Below are 23,135 nucleotides of genomic sequence, written 5' to 3'. Positions count from 1 at the left end.
GATCTTCCAGAGAAACATGGAGAGCCTTCTCAAGTCGGTACCATGCACAGTGGTTTTTCAGGACGACATATTGGTCACGGGTCGGGACACCGCCAAGCACCTACAAAACCTGGAGGAGGTCCTCCAGCGACTGGATCGCATAGGGCTGTGGCTGAAGAGGTCAAAATGCGTCTTCATGGCAACAGAAGTGGAGATTTTGGGGAGAAAGATCGCGGCGGATGGCATTCGGCCCACAGACACCAAGACAGAGGCTATCAGGAACGCGCCCAGAACGTCACGAAGCTGCTGTCATTCCTGGGACTCCTCAACTATTTTGGTAACTTCCTACTGGGGTTAAGCACCCTCTTAGAGCCTCTACATGTGTTATTGCATAAAGGTGAGAACTGGTTATGGGGGAAAAAAAACAAGTAATTGCTTTTGAGGAAGCCATAAACATTTTATGCTCCAACAAGCTGCTTGTATTGTATAACCTGTGTAAAAGACTCATGCTAGCATGTGGTGCATTGTCGGATGGAGTCGGGTGTGTATTACAACAAGCTAATGTTGCGGGGAAGTTGCAACCTGTCGCCTATGCCTCCAGGAGCTTGTCTAAGGCCGAGAGGGCCTACAGCATGATTGAGAAAGAGGCATTAGCGTGTGTGTTCGGGGTAAAGAAAATGCATCAGTACCTGTTTGGTCTCAAATTTGAGCTGGAAACGAATCACAAGCCCCTCATATCCCTGTTCGCTGAAAACAAGGGGATTAATACTAATGCCTCAGCTGCATACAAAGGTGTGCAGTCGCGCTATCAGCATATAACTCTACCATCCGCCACAGGCCAGGCACCGAGAACTGTGCGGCTGCTCTCAGTCGGCTACCATTGCCCACCACGGGGGTGGAAATGGCGCAGTCTGCAAACTTGTTGATGGTGGCGCAGCCTGCAGATTTGTTGATGGTCATGGAAGAGTTTGAAAATGATAAATCATCTGTCACGGCCCGCCAGATTCGGACTTGGACCAGCCAAGATCCTCTGCTGTCCCTAGTAAAAAAAACTGTGTACTGCATGGGAGCTGGGCCAGCATCCCCGTTGAAATGCAAGAGCTAATCAAGCCGTTCCAGCGGCGAAAGGATGAGCTGTCCATTCAGGCAGACTGCCTGTTGTGGGGTAACCGCGTAGTGCTACCCAAAAAGGGCAGGGAGACGTTCATCTCGGATCTCCACAGCACACACCCGGGTATAGTAATGATGAAAGCGATAGCCAGATCCCACATGTGGTGGCCCGGTAGCGACTCTGACTTAGAATCCGGTGTACGGCAATGCAGCGTGTGTGCTCAGTTGAGCAACGCGCCCAGAGAGGCACCACTAAGTTTGTGGTCCTGGACCTCCAGACCATGGTTGAGGATCCATGTTGACTATGCGGGCCCGTTGCTCGGTAAAATGTTCCTGGTGGTGGTGGATGGTTTTTCAAAATGGATTGAATGTGAAATAATGTCGGGAAGCACCGCCAACACCAGCATTGAAAGCCTGAGGGCCATGTTTGCCACCCACGGCCTGCCTGACATACTGGTCAGTGACAACGGGCCATGTTTCACCAGTGCCGAATTTAAAGAATTCATGATCCACAATGAGATCAAACGTGTCACCTCGGCCCCGTTTAAACCAGCCTCCAACGGGCAGGCAGAGCGAGCAGTACAAACAATCAAACAGAGTCTTAAATGAGTCACAGAAGGCTCACTCCAAACCCGCCTGTCCCGAGTACTGCTCAGCTACCGCACAAGACCCCACTCGCTCACAGGGATGCCCCCGGCTGAACTACTCATGAAAAGGACACTTAAAACCAGACTCTCGCTGGTTCACCCCAACCTGCATGATCAGGTAGAGAGCAGGCAGCAGCAACAAAATTTAATTGATGATCGCGCCATTGTGTCACGGGAAATTGATCTGAATGACCCTGTATATGTGCTAAAGTATGGACATGGTCCCAAGTGGATCGTGGGCACGGTGATAGCTAAAGAAGGGAGTAAGGTATTTGTAGTCAAACTAGACAATGGACAAATTTGCAGAAAGCACCTGGACCAAACGAGGCTGCGGTTCACAGACTGCCCTGAACAACCCACAGCAGACACCACCTTTTTCGAGCCCACAACACACACCTAAAGGATCAACGACACCACGCCGGACCAGGAAATCGAACCCATCACGCCCAACAGCCCAGCAAAGCCAGGCAGGGCCAATAACATGCCAGCCCAGCAAGGGCACAGCCAACACACCAGAGCAGATATTTGTACCAGGGCGGTCCACCAGGGAAAGAAAGGCTCCTGACTGCCTCACCTTGTAAATAGTTTTCACTTTGACTTTGCGGGGGGAGTGATGTTGTGTATCTGTAAAGCATGCACTCCCATGTTCCGCCATCAGGAAGCGCATTCCCTCAAGTCCCAAGGGATCCCAGCATCCCTTGGGAGCACTGTATATAAGCTGGCCTCTAAGGCCTGTTACTCATTCTGGAGTGTCTTAATAAAGACTGATGTCACTGTTACTTTAACCTCCTTGTGTGCAGTCTCATCTGTGTTCGGAACACAACACTCCCTATTCCACAAATTGAGCATATAATCTAGATTGATACTCCAGTGAATTACTGAGGGAGTGTTGCATTGATGAGAGTGGAGTACTTTGAGTGAGATGCTAAACCTGCCTTCCATGTCAGGTGGATGTTACAGAGTTCCTTCTGCTGAACGAAGACGAGAAGGGGTTTCTCACCATGTCCGACCAACATTATTACCTCACACAAGGGTATGAAAAACAGATTAATTCATCATTCAGCTCGTTACGGTTTGTGGAATCTTGTTGAGTGCAAAATATCTGTTGCAGGTGTGCGTACAAAGAGACCTTGGAGTGCATGTCCACAGGTCCCTGAAAGTAGCAGGCCATGTAGATAAGGTGACTAAGAATGCATGCGGAATGGTTGCCTTTATTAGCCGAGGCATAGAATACAAGAGCAGGGGGGCTATGCTTCAAATGTATAAAACACTAGTTCGGCCACTGGACTACTGCGTGCAGTTCTGGTCACTGCATTACAGGAAGGACGTGATTGCACTGCAAAGGGTACAGAGGAGATTTACGAGGATGTTGCCGGGAGTGGAGAATCTAAGCTATGAGGACAGATTAGATAGGCTGGATTTGTTTTCATTGGAACAAAGGAGGCTGAGGGGAGACCTCACTGAGGTGTATAAAATTATGAGGGGCCTAGATATAGTGGATAGAAAGGGACTATTTCCCTTAGCAGAGGGGTCAACAACCAGGGGGCATAAATTTAAAATAATTGGTAGAAGGTTTAGAGGGGATTTGAGGGGAATTTTCTTCACCCAGAGGGTTGTGGGAGTCTGGAACTCACTGCCTGAAAGGGTGATAGAGGCAGAAATCCTCACCACATTTAAAAAGTACTTGGATGTGCGCTTGAAATGCCGTAACCTACAGGGCTATGGACCAAGAGCTGGAAAGTGGGATTAGGCTGGATAGCCTCTTGCTGGCCGGCGCGGACATGATGGGCCGAAATGGCCTCCTTTCGTGCTGTAAACTTCTGTGATTCTATGATTCTAAGTGACTGCACTTCAAAGCCTTTCATTGTACACAAGACATTTTTAGAAAGCATGATATAAATGAAAGTTTTTCTTTTTTGAAGCAATAGTTATCTTACCCAGAACCTTTAAGTGTATGTGCTGCTTACCGGACTGCCCGGATGATCGGTGTTATCGCGTGCACTGCCCGGGATCTCCCGTTTCGGGCTGCTCACGCCCATGTTGCATTCTGCTTCCTTCACCAGGAAGAGTTGCTCATCCAGAGCCTCCTTCTGGAGTTGAAGTTTCTGAGTGTAACCTGATTGCACCTCTAGCTCCTTCTCCAGGGAAAAGATAGTTCGATCTTTAGCTTTAATCTCATCCATCTTGAAATACAAATCAAACAGCTATTAAACACTAGTGAAAGCCAGGAGTCTCCCTCCGACTTTCTCTCTGTTGCCAGTCTTAATTCTGTATCATAATTTACCTCAACAAGTAAATACAACACAAATTGTTTCTAGAATGTAATGGCTAAAGAGCTGTGCACTGCTGTCCAACATACAGTTGCTTCAGCAGCAGAGATATTTTTTATTTCAAGTTTGTTTTTAAATGTTCCTTAGCAGAATACACAAATATATTACCGGTCATTGTACAGTTTTGTCGCAAAGTACTTACATTGGGTTGTCGATATAGCTGGGGACAATGCTTTGCTTGCCACTCAGAATAATTTGTCCAAAGTTGCGAAGGTTTGGCTGGGTGGGTAACATATCAAGGGCCCTGTAAGTTGGATCATTGCCTTGTGTAGGTCAATAGGATGGGACTTTTGTTAGCGTGGCTGATCTTCTTGAGGTCTGGTCTGTATATGTGTGGGAGTTGCCTGGGTCTTAAGGGTTTCCAGGAAAAGGTCTGATACATGTTGCCTTTCAGACAAAATGTGTCCAATACTCATTCTGGCTGGCACTCTGCTATGGTAGGGGAATGCATGTTTTTCAAGCAATGGTTGAATATGGAGACTTGCCCAGAACACACCCTCAAGCCAAAGTCGTTCCAATGGTAACCCCTAAGGAAAGCTGGAGGTTGTGAAATATCTGTGGAGTATGCGATGCGGAGCACATTTCTTATTGAAAATATTTTGGGCTAGAAATTGAGTAGTGCCTTGTTTGGGGCAGCAGCTTTTGCAGGAGTGCAATAGTGTTGCCGGGCGCTATACAATTGATTCTGATGGGAACTTCCGCTTTAGCGCTCCCCGAGTGAAATCAAGCACGACCACTTCCCGTGGAGAGCTAAAGGGAGTGAGAGGGAGGGTAGCGGCAGAGCACTGAACAATGTTCCGTGCAGCGCTGCCGGTTTCACAGACTCCTTCCCTCCCTTAAAGGGGAGGGCTAATGCTACGGTCATTGAAGCCTAAGGCTGTGTCTGTTGGGCGACGGCACCAGTGATATGCACATAGCAGCCCCAAGCACTCGGAGAGTGCAGGGCTGAGCAATCGCAGACTTCCAAACAAATCAAAATACAGCACACTGAGGTCATAATTACATTTTAGCCTACCTGACCACCACTGCCTTTAATTAGCACTCCTCAAGCAGCCAGTCGAGGTGACAATGCCTCCTGCAGCTGCTGTTGTTGATGCCCGGCGATGCTGCAGGGGGGGGAAGCGAAATTTACATCCGGGCCGTTAACGGGGTGCTGCGCACCGGATGACATCACAATCTCCGGGGCGCGAGAGATCGAGGCGGTAAGTGTTAGCGCCAGCGCAAACCCACCAGGGAAGTTCGCGGGTGTCAGTGGTTTTGCCGCGCCCAGCCGGTAACCCCTTAGCGCCCCGTTATCGCCCCCTGGAGGTGCTAACAGGAGGCGTAAAGGAGACCAATTTCTCCCCCATTGTATTCCATAAACCAGCTACTCCACTTAAGAATAAAGTGGGTAGCAGTAAGTTCAACTGGGTCTCAGACATAGTTCTTTCATTTGAATCAAAGCTAAACTAATGAGATCAAACTTTCCACTTTCTCTACTATGAGTCCTAATCAGAATGAGTTTGGAGCAGATCAAGTCGATGTCAATCAACAGCAAAAACTGTGTCATTTGGCACCAATTGGCAACCAGGGGCTATATGAACGGGCTGTTGTCAGAAATGGAAATGCCGCACTGGTTCAGCAGGGGTTGCTTTTCTGATCTTGAGGTAAGAGAGATTATTGGCACAGACAAGAGGAACATAAGAAATAGGAGAAGGAGTAGGCCATTTTGCCCCTCGAGCCTGCTCCACCATTCAATAAGATAATTGGCTTATCGGACCTTGGCCTCAACTCCACTTCCCCACCCTCTCCCATAACCCTTGACTCCCTTATCGCTCAAAAATCTGTCTATCTCTGCCTGAAATATATTCAATGACCCAGCCTCCACAGCTCTCTGGGGCAGAGAATTCCACAGATTTACAACCCTCTGAGAGAAAAAATTTCTCCTCATTCCATTTGAAATGGGCGACCCCTTATTCTGAAACTATGTCTCCTAGCTCTAGTTTCCCCCACGATGGGAAATATTCCCTCTGCATTTACCCTGTCGAGCCCCCTCAGAGTCTTATATGTTTCAAGAAGATCACCTTTCATTCTTCTAAATTACAATGAGTATAGTATAGGCCCAACCTACTCAACCTTTCTTCATAAGTCAACCCTTTCATCTCGGGAATCAACCTCGTGAACCTTCACTGAACTGCCTCAAATGCAAATATATCCCTCCTTAAATAAGGAGACCAAAACTGTACACAGTACTCCAGGTGGGGCCTCCCCAATACCCTGTACAGTTGTAGCAGGACTTCCCTACTTTTATACTCAAACCCCCTTGCAATAAAGGCCAACATTCCATTTGCCTTCCTGATTACGTCATGCCACACCTGATCAGTTCTATAATTGATCTAGGAGCTATTAATGCTGCCTCTGGATGAAAAGAGTTGGAACATTTTACATAATCCAACACTCACATCTGTCACCGTTTTTGCGCTCTAAAATCCAAACTACCCAAGTAAATGTTCCACCTGTTTATCCAGTTTTGCCCTCCTCCCATTGAAGGCTCTATTCTGGTGGAATGTTTCATGTTCCGTTCTCTGGTACCTTGTCCAAGTCATTAGAAACATAGAAACATAGAAAATAGGTGCAGGAGTAGGCCATTCGGCCCTTCGAGCCTGCACCACCATTCAATAAGATCATGGCTGATCATTCCCTCAGTGCCCTTTTCCTGCTTTCTCTCCATACCCCTTGATCCCTTTAGCCTTAAGGGCCATATCTAACTCCCTCTTGAATATATCCAATGAACTGGCATCAACAACTCTCTGCGGCAGGGAATTCCACAGGTTAACAACTCTCTGAGTGAAGAAGTTTCTCCTCATCTCAGTCCTAAATGGCCTACCCCTTATCCTAAGACTATGTCCCCTGGTTCTGGACTTCCCCAAAATCGGGAACATTCTTCCCGCATCTAACCTGTCCAGTCACGTCAGAATCTTATAGGTTTCTAAGAGATCCCCTCTCATCCTTCTAAACTCCAGTGAATAAAGGCCCAGTTGATCCAGTCTCTCCTTATATGACAGTCCAGCCATCCCGGGAATCAGTCTGGTGAACCTTCGCTGCACTCCCTCAATAGCAAGAACGTCCTTCCTCAGATTAGGAGATCAAAACTGAACACAATATTCCAGGTGAGGCCTCACCAACACCCTGTACAACTGCAGTAAGACCTCCCTGCTCCTATACTCAAATCCCCTAGCTATGAAGGCCAACATACCATTTGCCTTCTTCACCGCCTGCTGTACCTGCATGCCAACTTTCAATGACTGATGAACCATGACACCCAGGTCTGGTTGCACCTCCCCTTTTCCTAATCTGCCGCCATTCAGATAATATTCTGCCCTCACGTTTTTGCCACAAAAATGGATAACCTCACATTTATCCACATTATACTGCATCTGCCATGCATTTGCCCACTCACCTAACCTGTCCAAGTCACCCTGCAGCCTCTTGGCGACCTCCTCACAGCTCACACCGCCACCCAGTTTAGTGTCATCTGAAAACTTGGAGATATTACACACAATTCCTTCTTCTAAATCATTGATGTATATTGTAAAGAGCTGGGGTCCCAGTACTGAGCCCTGCGGCACTCCACTAGTCACTGCCTGCCATTCTGAAAAGGACCCGTTTATCCCGACTCTCTGCTTCCTGTCTGCCAACCAGTTCTCTATCCACTTCAGTACATTACCCCCAATACCATGTGCTTTGATTTTGCACACCAATCTCTGTGTGGGACCTTGTCAAAAGCCTTTTGAAAGTCCAAATACACCACATCCACTGGTTCTCCCTTGTCCACTCTGCTAGTTCCATCCTCAAAAAATTCCAGAAGATTCGTCAAGCATGATTTCCCTTTCATAAATCCATGCTGACTTTTGAACTGATCCTGTCACTGATTTCCAAATGCGCTGCTATTTCGTCCTTAATGATTGATTCCAACATTTTCCCCACTACTGATGTCAGGCTAACCGGTCTATAATTACCCGGTTTCTCTCTCCCTCCTTTTTTAAAAAGTGGTGTTACATTAGCTACCCTCCAGTTCATAGGAACTGATCCAGAGTCGATAGATCATGAGTTAGCCCAAACTGCAACTCTGCAGGCTGTAAGACTGTGTGGGGCATCACAGCTGAGCCTATGCCTGTCCGACCAAATGGCCAGATACATGGGGGTAGAAATTGCCCTCCGCCCGAAACGGGGCGCTCTCACACCGTTTTGATGGTTTTTACCGCAGCTGCAGTTCAGGTCGCCTCTTGAGCGACATTCGGCTCTTTGTTGTTTTTTTTTTCCTTGGATCCAGAAGTCGGTCATAATAGGGGCAGTGGCAACACCCGAGGGACGGAAGTTGGGGGCGGTGCGGAGTGACCGGCGTGATTACATCATCATGGCACCGCGACACCACAGCTCTCCCCTTCACTTAAAGGGGAGAGCCTCTGCAATTTTAAAACTTTGGCCCACTGGGCCACCAGGGAGGGTTTTGGCTGGGCCAGCGGCCTGGCACCCAAGAGGGGATGACAAGGTTGCCTGTTGGTGGCCCGGCCGAACCTGGGGCATAATTGTCGGGTCGACAGGGCAGTCGACCGACCAAAAAAAAAACATGGCGGCAGCAGCGGCAGTGTGCCCTCCCCTTTAAGGGAAGCTGCACCACCATTGCAGAAGGCCACAGCCTCATTGGACCACCAGGAAAAACAAGTTTTGGCATCGCCGGGCAGGCTGAAGATTTTCAGAGGGGAATGTCGCCGTCTGGTGTGGAGGGGGGGGTGGGGGGATAGATCGGTGGTGCGCACGGTGATTACACGCTTACCACAGATCAGCAGCAGTGGACTGCTATGGGGGGATCGGGGCACCGCCAGGAAACCTCGGGAGGGCAATTGGGCTAGCAGTGGCCGCCGATTTGTGGTGGTAACAGGCCTTAAGGAGAGGGGCAATTTCGGCCCCATTGAATTTCCAGCTGGAATCAGAGTCTCGTGATCAGGAACACTGGCTGATTTTTGGTTTTTTTCCCCTGACGTAAGGGCACCAAAGAAAATTGTAATGCCTCCCACATTCAACACAGATGAGAGGGATTGAACTTGGAGTCTTCCAGGTCTATAAGGCTCAGTACCACACCAGGTGATACATTTACTCATCAAGCACAATTTGGCTATGGCCATATTTAGATATTCCAATTGGATTAATTTATGATGAGCCATGTATATTCTTTATTATAAAAGTTTTAGAACCGGTTTGTAAAGTAGGAGTTGTGCTGATATAGTGCTCCCTATGACTAATTATTCCTGACATTAATACATTAAACGGGTTAACAGCAGTACAACCCGGGAGTGTAGTACACACCCTTACTTGAACATCACCAATCGGCATTACTGCCCTTATTAACCTCGGTCACTATTGGGCAATTTGCCAATCTTTAAGGAAAAGAAAGGAAATTCAAAAACCAATGTCCCAGATCTGGTCCCTTGACCATTGTGAGATATTGGAGGAGAGAAAGATTATAGAAAAAAATAAAAGCATGTTGCATCCTCATCCATCATTTCCTTTGGAGATTAAAGGCAACACAAAATCAGTAATGCTAAAGGTGAGGTTAGCCATAGCATTTTCTGGCACCAGCCACTTTTCTGTGTATTATAATTTGTATAAAAAGCATAGAAAAGCAGGACCTGCTTGAATGTCCCGAAAATCATAGAGGCTCCAAGTAACTTTTTTAAAATCAGTTCCTTTGTGTGCCTCCCCACTCCCAGTAAATGCAACTGTGTCTCTTGACATGTTTTGGGAAAAATACTTCACCAACGGTCTCAAGGATTGAAAGTAGCTGTTCACTTTTCTTTTGTAGCCAATCCTTCATAAGTTACAGTGACCATATAGGAAATCCTCACAAGTCTGGTTGGAAGATTTTTTCTTTGGGAAAATCTATTCCGTCTGGAGCATAACTTATAGCACTAAATGAAGGACAGCAATTCCAAAAGGATCTCACATTGATCACATGCCAGCAGCGATGGTACAGATAGAGCTTTGTACTTTCTATGTTTTGAATAATGTAATTGTTAATCTAATAGTTTCTCTCATCTTTCATTGTGGTACAACACACAGTATAGAAGGCAGTCAAATATGATACTTATTCAAGAGTGAAGAGCAACCAACTCCCCATTTTCACAAGTCTTTGTCAATGCAATAAACATTGATTCAACAATTCAATATCTATACATACAGTTAATAATTTGAGGGAAACTTTCATTTGATTAGCGGAGAGTCAAGCCAGCTGTTGTTGCATGGTATAGAGTAGTCTCCAACAGTGCCATGCAATGCTTCATCACAATGTACAAGAGTGCATAATACCATTACCTGTGTTCATTCATCACAGAAGATGCAGCATGATGGCTCTGGTGCGAGCTTCTTTGATTTAATTTAACTTCCTTGGGTAAATAAGTTAATTGAGGACATTTATTTTGTGTCACTCATCTCTGCCATTGCTTTTTCTTTGGAGTTCCATAGTTACAGCTAGCACTGCCTAATAAGTGCAAGTTATTTTAAGTTGCTGAGGGCTCTCAGGAAAGTAGTTCTGGTCAGGTTGTTACTTCATTTACTTGGAATAAATTTCATCAATTCCTTTTGTAGATTTAGTAAAACCACCTCCCAAAATAAGAAAGAAAAACCACAACTAAAAGGAAAGTGCTATGATTGTTTCAGGCAGCTGCCACAGATGCCTATTGACTGCCTGAACCAATATGGCACTGCTGCACTTCCAGCGACATCATGCTGCAGGATTCAACTTCACCACGCCCGGAAAATGTGTAAATCGCAATCCAATTTCTACCCCACTGATTTACAGAAAAGATATTTGGTAAGACTATAGATTGAGTGTACCAATACTTCTCAGGTAATTTAAATGCTAACTACATGTTGCGATTTCCAAAAACATACTCACTTTCAGAAGCTAATCAAAAATAAAATTTACCAGGCTCTCTTTTTCTTTTAACCATGAAAAATCATCTGACACATGCAAGATTGGCCAAGATCGCAACACTCTGGATTTAAAAAAAAGCAAACCCATTGAAATGAAAGTGGAACATTGGCACCCGTCGAAGCCATGCAATCAATGGTCCTCACCAGCCTTCGGATGTCCTTTTCAGACTCCCATTTGATTTTGGCAATGGCCTCTTGATGGGAATGATGCTCACTCCTCAGATTTCCAGCTTTGATCTTATCTGATTGAATCATGTTGTTCAGTGACTCCTCCACCTGTTTCTTGCCTGATTTCAGTTCACTTAGTTCCTGCAACAGTTTAAGGCGCTCAGAGTCAAATGCTTTCCGAGCCTCATCCCGGGCCTCGTTAGACAATGCTGTTCTTACTTTGTCACTGCTGCCATCCCGCAGTGCATTCACAAGTGACTTAAGTCGCTGAATCTCGTGGTCTTTAATTTTGATCGTACGAGCCAGCTCCTGGTCGTGTTGCTTTATCAACGTCTCTCTGACAGACTGTAGTTCTTTCATTTTATCCTCGTGGAGTTTGCTTTTCAAGTCTGTAATTGTTGCTGTGTGCTTGTGCTGCTCCTGTTCTCGTATTCGCTTTACCTCTTGTACCTTTTCTCGTTCAAGCTTACTAACCTGAAAGCATAATAACGCATAAAATTAGAATACCAAAACAGACTGCACACTGGAGAATAAATGAGCAGATTTAATACCATACGAGGAACTGTGCTAAAACTGATCATTTTAATTGTCCAAATAATGACATTTCAATCTTTTATCCGTGAGTCAGACCAAGAAAATTGAAAGTAATGCGAGATGCTGCCATTTGTGAGGGACAAACGTCGATGAGTCACCGCTCTCTCGCGTTTCATATGAGCATGAAAGCAAAACAGAAGTGGTTGAAATGTAATTTGGATGCATGACTCAGTGGGCAGCTTTAAGTTGCATTATGATTTCCTTCAGCTCTTGACAGCTGACCTGAAAGTGGTAGGAAGTTTTAAGGTGACGTGAAACAGATAGAATCTAGTGCTGCTGAGTGACTCTTGCAATCACTCGAAACGTAATGTGGAAATTGGGAAAGTTGGTCATCTGGCTTGTCCAGGTTTATGAGGAAAAAGCAGAGGAATGGAATTCATTGGATAGCTCTTCAAAAAGCCGGCATTGGCATGATAGAAACATAGAAATATAGAAAATAGGTGCAGGAATAGGCCATTCAGCCCTTCGAGCCTGCACCACCATTCAATATGATCATGGCTGATCATGCACTTCAGTACCCCATTCCTGCTTTCTCTCCATACCCCTTGATCCCTTTAGCCATAAGGGCCACATCTAATTCCTTTTTGAATATATCTAACGAACTGGCCTCAACAACTTTCTATGGTAGAGAATTCCACAGGTTCAAAATTCTCTGAGTGAAGAAGTTTCTCCTCATCTCAGTCCTAAATGGCTTACCCCTTATCCTGTGACCCCTAGTTCTGTACTTCCCTAACATCGGGAACATTCTTCCTGCATCTAACCTGATGAATCCCGTCAGAATTTTGTATGTTTGGGCCTCCTTCTGTGCTGTATGAGATCACTGCTTTAGTCTTTCTCTGTAGAAACATTTTGGTAACAAGATCTCAAACTCAACAGAAAGAACAGAGAATATGTGGATCTAGAGAAATTTTTACTGGTACTGACTGACTGATTACTTAAGGTACTCTGCAGTTTTGGAGCTCAATTTTCCTCTTTGCCAATTTTTGGCGCCCAGGAGGATTAATGGCCGATTTTTTTTGTGCCTGATTGCGCCGAAAAAAAAAGTTGCAACTATTGCCAAAGTAAAATTAAATTTTAGCTGCGGTACCCGAAGTTAAAGCTGGGGGTGGAGCTTCAAGTGCGAGCCAAAAAGTCTCTGAGCATGCACCAGGGGAAAAAAAAATCACTTTTTCCACGTCACGGGTGTGTCCAGACATCCACAGTGAACTTCCTGGTCTGGATCAAGAGTTTGAGAGAACCCATTCGGATCGGAGCTGGATCTGGACAAAATTTTAGCTGCAAAAGATGGATCCAAGGGAAGGGGAAGGACAAGGAGAAGGGAAAGGGGGAAGGGGGAAGAGATTTCTAGCAGAAGAAATTGAGCCCCTGATAGACATAATTGAGAGGAGATAGAATGTGCTTGAGAACAAAGGAAGAATGGGACAACAGAAACTGAAACCCTCTCTACTAGCAAAACTTTGAGACCAACTTGCAGAAGAGTTCAATGCAGTGGCCATGACTCTAAGAAGCAGCACGCAGGTCAAAAAGAAGTGGCAGGATCTTGGCCAAGCAGTTACTGTAAGTAATATTTTTATTTATGCAATGCAATTACATTTGTAAATGTGACTAATGTGTGTGTGTGTGTGTGTATGACCACCACAGCAGAAGGACCCTCTCTTAAAAAATTCTATTTTCATCTTTGCAGAGGAAGGTGTCACAGATCAACCGAGAAAGGTCAAAAACTGGAGAAGGTGCGCCAAATAGGCTGCAACTAACAGCCGTGGAACAGAGGATCACTGATATGATTAAATCTCGCAAGAGAAGATCAACTACCAATGTGGACGCTGGGCCCAGCTTACCGACAGAGGGTAAGCCCTGTAAATTGCACAGTCTGGGTTGGCATCATGGTCTTTAAAAAGAGCCTGCGCTGTGACCCCCGCGTACTCATGTCACCCTGCCCCCCCTGCCCCTTCCCTGCTGCTAACCAAACATCTGCTCTGTTATGTTTTGCAAATGTTGCACATCAGGAAGAGACAGAAACTGAAGCAGAAGTAGAAGCAGAGCATGATCAGGAAGCCGTCAGTCCAGATATTCTTCATCAACATCAGGACGAGGATGAGCTGGAGAATGAAGGGCAGCAGGAAGACCCCAATGATGACATGGTCACATTGCAACTGGAGTCGGTGAACCCCCTGAGGGCACCAAGCCCTTTGCTGAGCGATACAACCGAAGGGACATTTCATGGTGTACAGTCTGAGGCTGCAGGTGCCAGTGGGTTGCAGCAAGCCACACCTGGCGGGGACAGTGGGAAGGAGAGCTCAACCTGAAATGCAGGATGCTGGGAACACAGGACAGCTCATGGGAATGAGTGGGGAGAGCACTGAGCTAATGAGATCGCTCCTGGACACCATGGGTTGGGTGAGGGTAGAATTAACGGGACTGTCAGTTGAAGTAGCAATACTGTCAGGAGGAATGGGAGCACTGTTAGGACAGATGAGGGAGGGGATGTTGGAGATTAGGGAGGGAATGTCGGAGGCAACTGATGCAGTGTTGGGACAGATGCGGGAGGGAATGTCGGAGATTAGGAAAGGAATGTCGGAGATAGCTGCTGCAATATGTGGACACACAGAGACTGTCATTGCCCAACAGCAATTGGCAGCATCAACTGCTGACACTCACTTTCCAATCCCCAGACTAACCTCAGGTAGTGTGCCACTGGTTTATCCAGAGGCTGAAGAAGAGTCCGAAGAGGAACGTGGGCCTTCCACAATGCTGTTTGCTAGGTTTGTCCCTGTCCAACCCCACCAACAAATGCGCCTTCACACAGAAACCAGAAAAAACCTTGGGGTCAGGGAGAGGAAGCAGAAGTCTGCGACAACGGGAATGGGACGGGGTAGAGGCGGCAAGAGGAGTGTACAGCGCTAAGGTCTTTGAATAAGGGGGAGGAGAGAGGGCTGCAGCTAGAGTTTTGTTTGTTTGTTTGTTGCTACTTGTTGTTTTCTTCATTGAAAAGTTTAAAGTTTGATACAAAAAGTTTTATTAAAGTTAAGTACACTGTACAAATGTTTACTAACCTAATTATTTTTTAATAATCCTGCATGTTATTTTTTTGAATTAAAGCAACATACACAACATTACGTACATTATTATGCACATTATTCTTTCAGACTAACAGGTGCAAAAAGTCAACACTGTTGGGCCGTTTAGCCTTCAGCGATCACGAATTAACTGCTGACGCAAGTTTCTAGCTATGGCTATAGGTGCATGAGGCCGCCTCCTCTGCCATCGACCTGCGGGTGGTGGCATGGGTTTGCCTTCCTCCTCCTGCTGCTGCTCCTCCTCCTCGTTGTCAGTATCAGCCTCCTCCTTCTACTCCCACCTCCTTCTCCCCTCAAAAGGATCTTCAATGTCCAGTACCTGTCCCCTCATGCAGCATGCAGCACACGACAGTGAACTGACCGACGTGGTGAGAGGCATATTGCAGGTAGCCTCAGGAGTGGTCCAGGCATCGGAAACGCTGCTTCAGTATGCCAATTGTTCTCTCTATGATGCTCCGTGTCGTTATGTGCAACATGTTGTCCCGACGCTCTGGCTCAGTGCAGAGATTACATAGTAGGGTCATAAGCCAGTTGGCGAGCCCATACCCTTTATCCCTGAGCAACCAGCTGTGCCCTTCTGACAGCTCCTGAAACATTGCAGATATAACGCTCTTACATAGGATGAAAGCATCATGGATGCTACCTGGGTATTGCCATGATCCAAAGCATTTAGTCGCAGGCGAGCTGGACATTTAGCGGGTGGAACCCTTTACTGTTGCAATAAAACTCTGAGTCACCCAACTCAAGGCGATCTGTGTACAGTCAATCGCACCCTGTATTTTGGGGAAGCCAGAAATTCTGGGGAACGCCATAGCCCTGTCTCGCATTGCCTGCGTGGTCATCGGGAAATTGATGAACTGCTCCCTTTCGGCATACAATGCAGCAGTCACCTGTTGAATGCAGCAATGTGTGATGTGCTGCGAGATGCAGCACATGTCCCCAGTTGCTGCTTGAAATGAGCCAGAAGCATAGAAGGCAAGTGCTGCAGTGACCTTCACTTCCACAGGTAGGGCAGTCCTCCTGCCACTTCTTGGCTGTATGTCTGCCCTGATTGGCTGGGAGATCTCTGTGATGACCTCCTTTCTAAATCGCAGCAAGCAAATGCAGTCTGCCTCAGTCAGGTGTAGGTATGAGCTCCTGTCCCTGTAGATTCGATCAGGGTATGGCCTCCTCCCCATTAATCCCCGAGCGATCTGGTTTCTCCGATGTTGGCGTCGTATTATCCATAGCGTCTGCATGGCATGCATGTAAATTAACCTTATGACATGAGGCATAGTCAGAGTTGCACCCATAATTATTATTCTTAATTTTGTTATTCTTGTTATTATCAGACAGTACTTACTGAAGCACTCACCCCTTTGCTGGGTGACGCCCGAATTGAACGGACACCACCCTGGTCTGCGCATGTGCAACTAGGCTCTGTCTCTATGGAGACGCGACGCACACTGATTTATGGCACTATTTATAGCTTTTGCTGAAATGCGTATGTTTGCTGCTGTGCACAAAACTGTAAGACGCAATGCACAGTGATTTATGGCACTTTAATTATAGCTTTTGCTGAAATGCGTATGTTTGCTGCTGTGCTGTCTCCGATGCACAGGTCAGAGTGTCGGTCGGCAGGATCGCTCCATCGGCCGGATAGAAACACAGGAGATCGGCGCTCAGCTTGGAAAGAAGCCCGGGGGGTTGGGGCTGGAGGGTGGAATCATGGGGTTGTAGGGTTTTTCTGATCAGTACTTAAGGCCACTGTGTGCCATCCTGAAAAATATCGGCGAAAATCGATTAAATGGCCAAAATCGGCGCAGAAATCAGTTTTCAACCAGACCTGCGCCAAAAAATCTGCCGTACAAAAAATTCGGTGCTGACAGTCGTCACCGGTGTCCAAACTTTCAGGAAAGTTACAAATTCACAATTGCTCCAAAAACATCAGCAGACGCCAAAATAACGGTGCCCAATGGTGGCGAAAATTGAGCCTTAGTCTGTAAAGCTGTGTTCAGTCTTGCTCCACTAGTACCCAAGATACGGACGCGTTTCGGATGGATATTTAATTCTCCTACAGAAAGACACTTTGTTTTGCTTTTTGCAAAAAAGTCTCCTCGTCGACTGAAGTTTGTGACTTGTGCAGAACTTTACACAAACAGATCGTGGCAGCACTCAGAGTATCTGACACAAACAGCCAATCTTCCATGGAGGGTTGCACAGCTGATCTAGGCTGTCCTCATCCAACATCTACATAAAACTGTCAAACAGAAGTGACTAGAAGGTGAAGAGAAGCAGGAAGCCATAAATGAACCATTCCTTCCCGAGTCTGGGGGACTGATGTGTACTGTAGAACTGCGCTGCTGCTCCAGCTGAGAGCAGCTAATTCAGCATAGGTCAAAGGTCAAACTTGGGGCCTTCCTGCTTTATGTAGCTCAGTACGACTCTAGCTGGTGCACCTACCCACTGAACCATCAGGGAGTATGCTAGAAAATTATTTTTTACATATATTTGAGGAGATATTTTCTGTTTTAGCAGAGAAATGCACCTCCATAGGGAAAGGACTTGCTCAGGTGATACACCAGCAGTTCATCTTCAGTTGGCTCCCATTAAATTAAGCAAAGATTTTTAAATTTTCAACCTTGGCATTTCAATGTACACAATATGTTCAGTACCTCATGGTATTATCATAGCAGACTGATTTAGGTCTACTTTATGTTGTCCCATAGATGAAATGCTTTATTTTTACATGGCATTCTGGTCACCACCAGGACAAAACATAGAAACATAGAGAAACATAGAAAATAGGTGCAGGAGTAGGCCATTCGGCCCTTCGAGCCTGCACCGCCATTCAATGAGTTCATGGCTGAACATGCAACTTCAGTACCCCATTCCTGCTTTCTCGCCATACCCCTTGAGCCCCCTAGTAGTAAGGACTTCATCATCTAATTCCTTTTTGAATATATTTAGTGAATTGGCCACAACAACTTTCTGTGGTAGAGAATTCCACAGGTTCACCACTCTCTGGGTGAAGAAGTTTCTCCTCATCTTGGTCCTAAATGTCTTACCACTTATCCTTAGACTGTGACCCCTGGTTCTGGGCTTCCCCAACATTGGGAATATTCTTCCTGCATCTAACCTGTCGAAACCCGTCAGAATTTTAAAAGTTTCTATGAGATCCCCTCTCATTCTTCTGAACTCCAGTGAATACAAGCCCAGTTGATCCAGTCTTTCATGATATGTCAGTCCCGCCATCCCAGGAATCAGTCTGGTGAACCTTCGCTGCACTCCCTCAATAGCAAGAATGTCCTTCCTCAAGTTAGGAGACCAAAACTGTACACAATACTCCAGGTGTGGCCTCACCAAGGCCCTGTACAACTGTAGCAACACCTCCCTGCCCCTGTACTCAAATCCCCTCGCTATGAAGGCCAACATGCCATTTCTGCTTTCTTAACCGCCTGCTGTACCTGCATGCCAACCTTCAATGACTGATGTACCATGACACCCAGGTCTCTTTGCACCTCCCCTTTTCCTAATCTGTCACCATTCAGATAATAGTCTGTCTCTCTGTTTTTACCACCAAAGTGGATAACCTCACATTTATCCACATTATACTTCATCTGCCATGCATTTGCCCACTCACCTAACCTATCCAAGTCGCTCTGCAGCCTCATAGCATCCTCCTCGCAGTTCACACTGCCACCCAACTTAGTGTCATCCGCAAATTTGGAGATACTACATTTAATCCCCTCGTCTAAATCATTAATGTACAATGTAAACAGCTGGGGCCCCAGCACAGAACCTTGCGGTACCCCACTAGTCACTGCCTGCCATTCTGAAAAGTCCCCATTTACTCCTACTCTTTGCTTCCTGTCTGACAACCAGTTCTCAATCCACGTCAGCACACTACCCCCAATCCCATGTGCTTTAACTTTGCACATTATTCTCTTGTGTGGGACCTTGTCGAAAGCCTTCTGAAAGTCCAAATACACCACATCAACTGGTTCTCCCTTGTCCGCTCTACTGGAAACATCCTCAAAAAATTCCAGAAGATTTGTCAAGCATGATTTCCCTTTCACAAATCCATGCTGACTTGGACCTATCATGTTACCTCTTTCCAAATGCGCTGCTATGACATTCTTAATAATTGATTCCATCATTTTACCCACTACCGATGTCAGGCTGGCCGGTCTATAATTCCCTGTTTTCTCTCTCCCTCCTTTTTTAAAAAGTGGGGTTACATTGGGTACCCTCCACTCCATAGGAACTGATCCAGAGTCTATGGAATGTTGGAAAATGACTGTCAATGCACCCGCTATTTCCAAGGCCATCTCCTTAAGTACTCTGGGATGCAGACCATCAGGCCCTGGGGATTTATCGGCCTTTAATTCCATCAATTTCCCCAACAGAATTTCCCGACTAATAAGGATTTCCCTCAGTTCCTCCTTTTTACTCGACCCTTTGACCCCTTTTATATCCGGAAGGTTGTTTGTGTCCTCCTCAGTGAATACCGAACTAAAGTACTTGTTCAATTGGTCTGCCATTTCTTTGTTCCCTGCTATGACTTCCCCTGATTCTGACTGCAGGGGACCTACGTTTGTCTTTACTAACCTTTTTCTCTTTACATATCTATCGAAGCTTTTGCAGTCCGTTTTAATGTTCCCTGCAAGCTTCCTCTCGTACTCTATTTTCCCTGCCCTAATCAAACCCTTTGTCCTCCTCTGCTGAGTTCTAAATTTCTCCCAGTCCCCGGGTTCGCTGCTATTTCTAGCCACTTTGTATGCCACTTCCTTGGCTTTAATACTATCCCTGATTTCCCTTGATAGCCATGGTTGAGCCACCTTCCCTTTTTTATTTTTACGCCAGACAGGGATGTACAATTGTTGTAGTTCATCCATGCGGTCTCTAAATGCCTGCCATTGCCCATCTACAGTCAATCCCTTAAGTATCATTCACCAATCTATACTAGCCAATTCACGCCTCATGCCTTCAAAGTTACCCTTCCTTAAGTTCTGGACCATGGTCTCTGAATTAACTGTTTCATTTTACATTCTAATGTAGAATTCCACCATATTATGGTCACTGTTCCCCAAGGGGCCTCGCACAACAAGATTGCTAATTAATCCTCTCTCATTACACAACACCCAGTCTAAGATGACCTCCCCCCTCGTTGGTTCTTCGACATATTGGTCTCGAAAACCATCCCTGTTGGCGGCCCGGCCGAAACCGGGGGCATAATTGTCGGACCAACATGGCAGTTGGCTGACAAAGAAAAACATGACAGCAGCGGCAGTGAGCCCTCCCCTTTAAGGGAAGCCGCACTGCCACTGCAAAAGGCCACAGCCTCACTGGACCACCCAGAAAAAGCTTGCTTTGGCACTGCGCAACGGGTTAGATCGGCGTTGCACACGCTGATGACGTGCTTAGTACTAATCGGCAGCAGTGGAGCGGTAAGGAGGGATCGGGGCACTGCCGAGAAAACCCAGGAGGGCAATTGAGCTATCAGCGGCCATTCTACCAAAAGTCGGTGGTCACTCCACTCCGCAGCATGGTTGCCAATTTGCGCTGGTAACAGGCCTTAAGGAAAGGGACAATTTCGGCCCCAAGTTCTCTGGACTTTCAAGTAACTGAGCTGTGGAGAGCGTATTTTTTTTTTTAATTGCTTACTTGTTTTACAGTATGACATTGATTGTAAAGAATTCACTGCAGCTAAAAACCAAAATAAACCATTTATCCTATAAATATAGAACTATAGTTAGCTGTATAAAACCTCAAATAGCACAGCATCTAGCATGTGTACACTTTGGTGAAAATAGTTTCGATGATTAAACTTTAATGATGATTCTGTGAGTCAACATTTTGACCAAAATGATTAGGAACCTCTATTAGTGTAAACTCTTGGTGGTTACAACTGCGATCTTGGGCTACAATACCCCAGTAATGGATTTTCTAAATGCTTATCAATTAGTTCCAAGTAATGATTTATACATTATGCATCATTTTAGAGTCTTCTGGGAATGCCTTCCAAGGCTATATGCTGTTCCCCTTTGCTGTACTTAACCAAATAAAGAGGCATCACTCACCTTACATTTCTCCTGATGAAGCTCTATTTGTATATCGGTCAGCTTAGTCCTGAGATCCTCATTAGCAGCCTGTAAGGCAGCTATTAGGGCTTCAGACTTTTCAGCCTTCCCACGCCCCTTCTTGGACATCTTCAGTTTTTCCCTGTTATTCTTTTTAATTCAAGAATAAATTGCCATTTTGTATTTAGTGCAAATCCACTAGCACATTCTGCATCACATTCCCTGGCTCTCTCCTGCCACCAGTTTGGCTGTGTAAGGCCTGCAACATAGGCACCAAAGGAAATGATTCAGTTAAGATGACACATACAGAAAATTCTTTATTTATATGCCTGTAATTGCAAAATTGACATTGCCAACATAGATTGCCAAGAGGTGATGGCGAGTTTCATTAATTCTCAACCAATCGCTTAGGGAAGGTAGGCATGTGGGGAAAAAAACCCAGAAAAACTTCTTGTACCACTTCTTAAAACACTTCTAACATTTCCAACAGGTACTCTTCCTTTCTGCAAAAGCGCTCCAGCATTTCTTTGGCATGGTGACAGACTGTTGCAACTTGTGGCTCTGTCTCAATGGAAAAATAGGCTATGAGGGGACCGAAATTCACCGTCCCCGAAGGGAAGGCTACCGCAGAGTTTGGTCGGTCGACCGAAAAAAATTGATAGGCCACTGCGGTCGGGTACTTTCCCCTCCCTGCCCCCGAGCCATATTCAGCTCGGGGGGGATTTGAGCGGTGTGCACTTCCACCGGAAACAGCGCGGTGAAGCTGCTGTTAAAGGTGACTTTCCAGCAGTGAGCTCTGAAGTGTGTGGGCTGCTGGAAAGCGGCAAGGATAGAGATTTTCAGCTGTAAAAGGTAAGCCTTTTCCCAGCAGTGCCCCTGCGAGGTGCTCGAACAGGATACCGCTGGAGTGTTGCTGCAATCGGGGCCCTTTGGTAGGGAAATAGTTTTATTAATTTTAATATTTTTATTTAAGATTACAGCATCCACTGTATCTATCTTTTAATAGTTTTAATAATTGTTTTGGCTCCATTCAACCTGCTGAGTGCTGCTCAGAGGTTTGCACATACCCCTGTACTTTTGTACAATTTTCAGGTCTGACTCTTTAGTGGAGTCCTGTGGGCTGCAGAGACCTGCTTGGCAGGGTTCACCCTGAGGATGGGAGGAGTGTTGGGAGGGTGACACCTGGTAGACCTGGTCAGAAGCAGGGCGACACGCAGGAGAAGGTGTCGCCATCAGCACCGTGCAGACAAGCAGCGGGCAAGGAACGCAGCAGCCATGATTCGATCATTCTGCACCAGACCGTCTTCACCGGCCCAAATCAGGATTGCGGTTGGCTGCTTGGGGACAAGGGATATCCCCTGTCCACTTGGCTGCTCACTCCACTGCGGAACCCCAGGACAGCACCAGAGCATGTGTACAATGACGCTCATTGTGTCACCAGGTGCATCATCGAGCAGTGCGTAGACTTCCTTAAGTAGAGATTCCGGTGCCTGGACCACTCAGGTGGCACCTTGCAGTACTCTCCTCAATGAGTCTCCATCATCGTCGTGGTCTGCTGCATGCTGCACAAGCTGGCCATGAGGGGACAGCCGCTGGAGGTCGAGCCAGCAGTACCACCTGAGGAGGAGGAGGTGCAGGAGGAGGAGGAGGAGGAGGCGCAGGAGGAGGAGGAGGAGGAGGCACAGGAGGAGGAGGAGGCGCAGGGAGGAGGAGGAGGAGGAGGCGCAGGGAGGAGGAGGAGGCGCAGGAGGAGGAGGCACAGGAGGAGGAGGAGGAGGAGGAGGCGCAGGGAGGAGGAGGCGGAGGAGGAGGAGGAGGAGGAGGAGGAGGAGGAGGCGGCGCAGGGAGGAGGAGGCGGAGGAGGAGGAGGAGGCGCAGGGAGGAGGAGGAGGAGGAGGCGCAGGAGGAGGAGGAGGAGGAGGAGGAGGCGCAGGAGGAGGAGGAGGAGGCGCAGGGAGGAGGAGGAGGAGGAGGCGCAGGGAGGAGGAGGAGGAGGCGCAGGGAGGAGGAGGAGGAGAAGGCGCAGGAGGAGGAGGAGACGTAGGAGGAGGAGGAGGAGGAGGCGCAGGGAGGAGGAGGAGGAGGAGGCGCAGGGAGGAGGAGGAGGAGGCGCAGGAGGAGGAGGAGGAGGAGGCGCAGGGAGGAGGAGGAGGAGGAGGCGCAGGGAGGAGGAGGAGGAGGAGGAGGCGCAGGGAG

At 46.9% G+C, this 23,135-nt stretch overlaps 1 protein-coding gene across 2 annotated transcripts in view; it reads right to left on the bottom strand.

Moving 5' to 3' along the window:
• jakmip2 (janus kinase and microtubule interacting protein 2) overlaps positions 1-21,068 on the bottom strand; it is a 151,520-nt gene extending 130,452 nt beyond the window's left edge. For both annotated transcript variants that reach the window (XM_070877305.1, XM_070877307.1), the window contains exons 1-3: positions 20,940-21,068; positions 11,183-11,680; positions 3,704-3,919 (exon numbers count right to left, since the gene is read on the bottom strand). In XM_070877305.1, the coding sequence (XP_070733406.1) occupies positions 3,704-3,919; positions 11,183-11,680; positions 20,940-21,068 (843 nt within the window). The remainder of the gene's footprint in view (positions 1-3,703; positions 3,920-11,182; positions 11,681-20,939) is intronic.
• Positions 21,069-23,135: the final 2,067 nt, after the last annotated feature.

Source organism: Pristiophorus japonicus, chromosome 4 (genome assembly GCF_044704955.1).
Source record: "Pristiophorus japonicus isolate sPriJap1 chromosome 4, sPriJap1.hap1, whole genome shotgun sequence".
NCBI lineage: Eukaryota > Metazoa > Chordata > Chondrichthyes > Pristiophoridae > Pristiophorus > Pristiophorus japonicus.
This window is presented reverse-complemented; position numbering and strand designations above follow the sequence as displayed.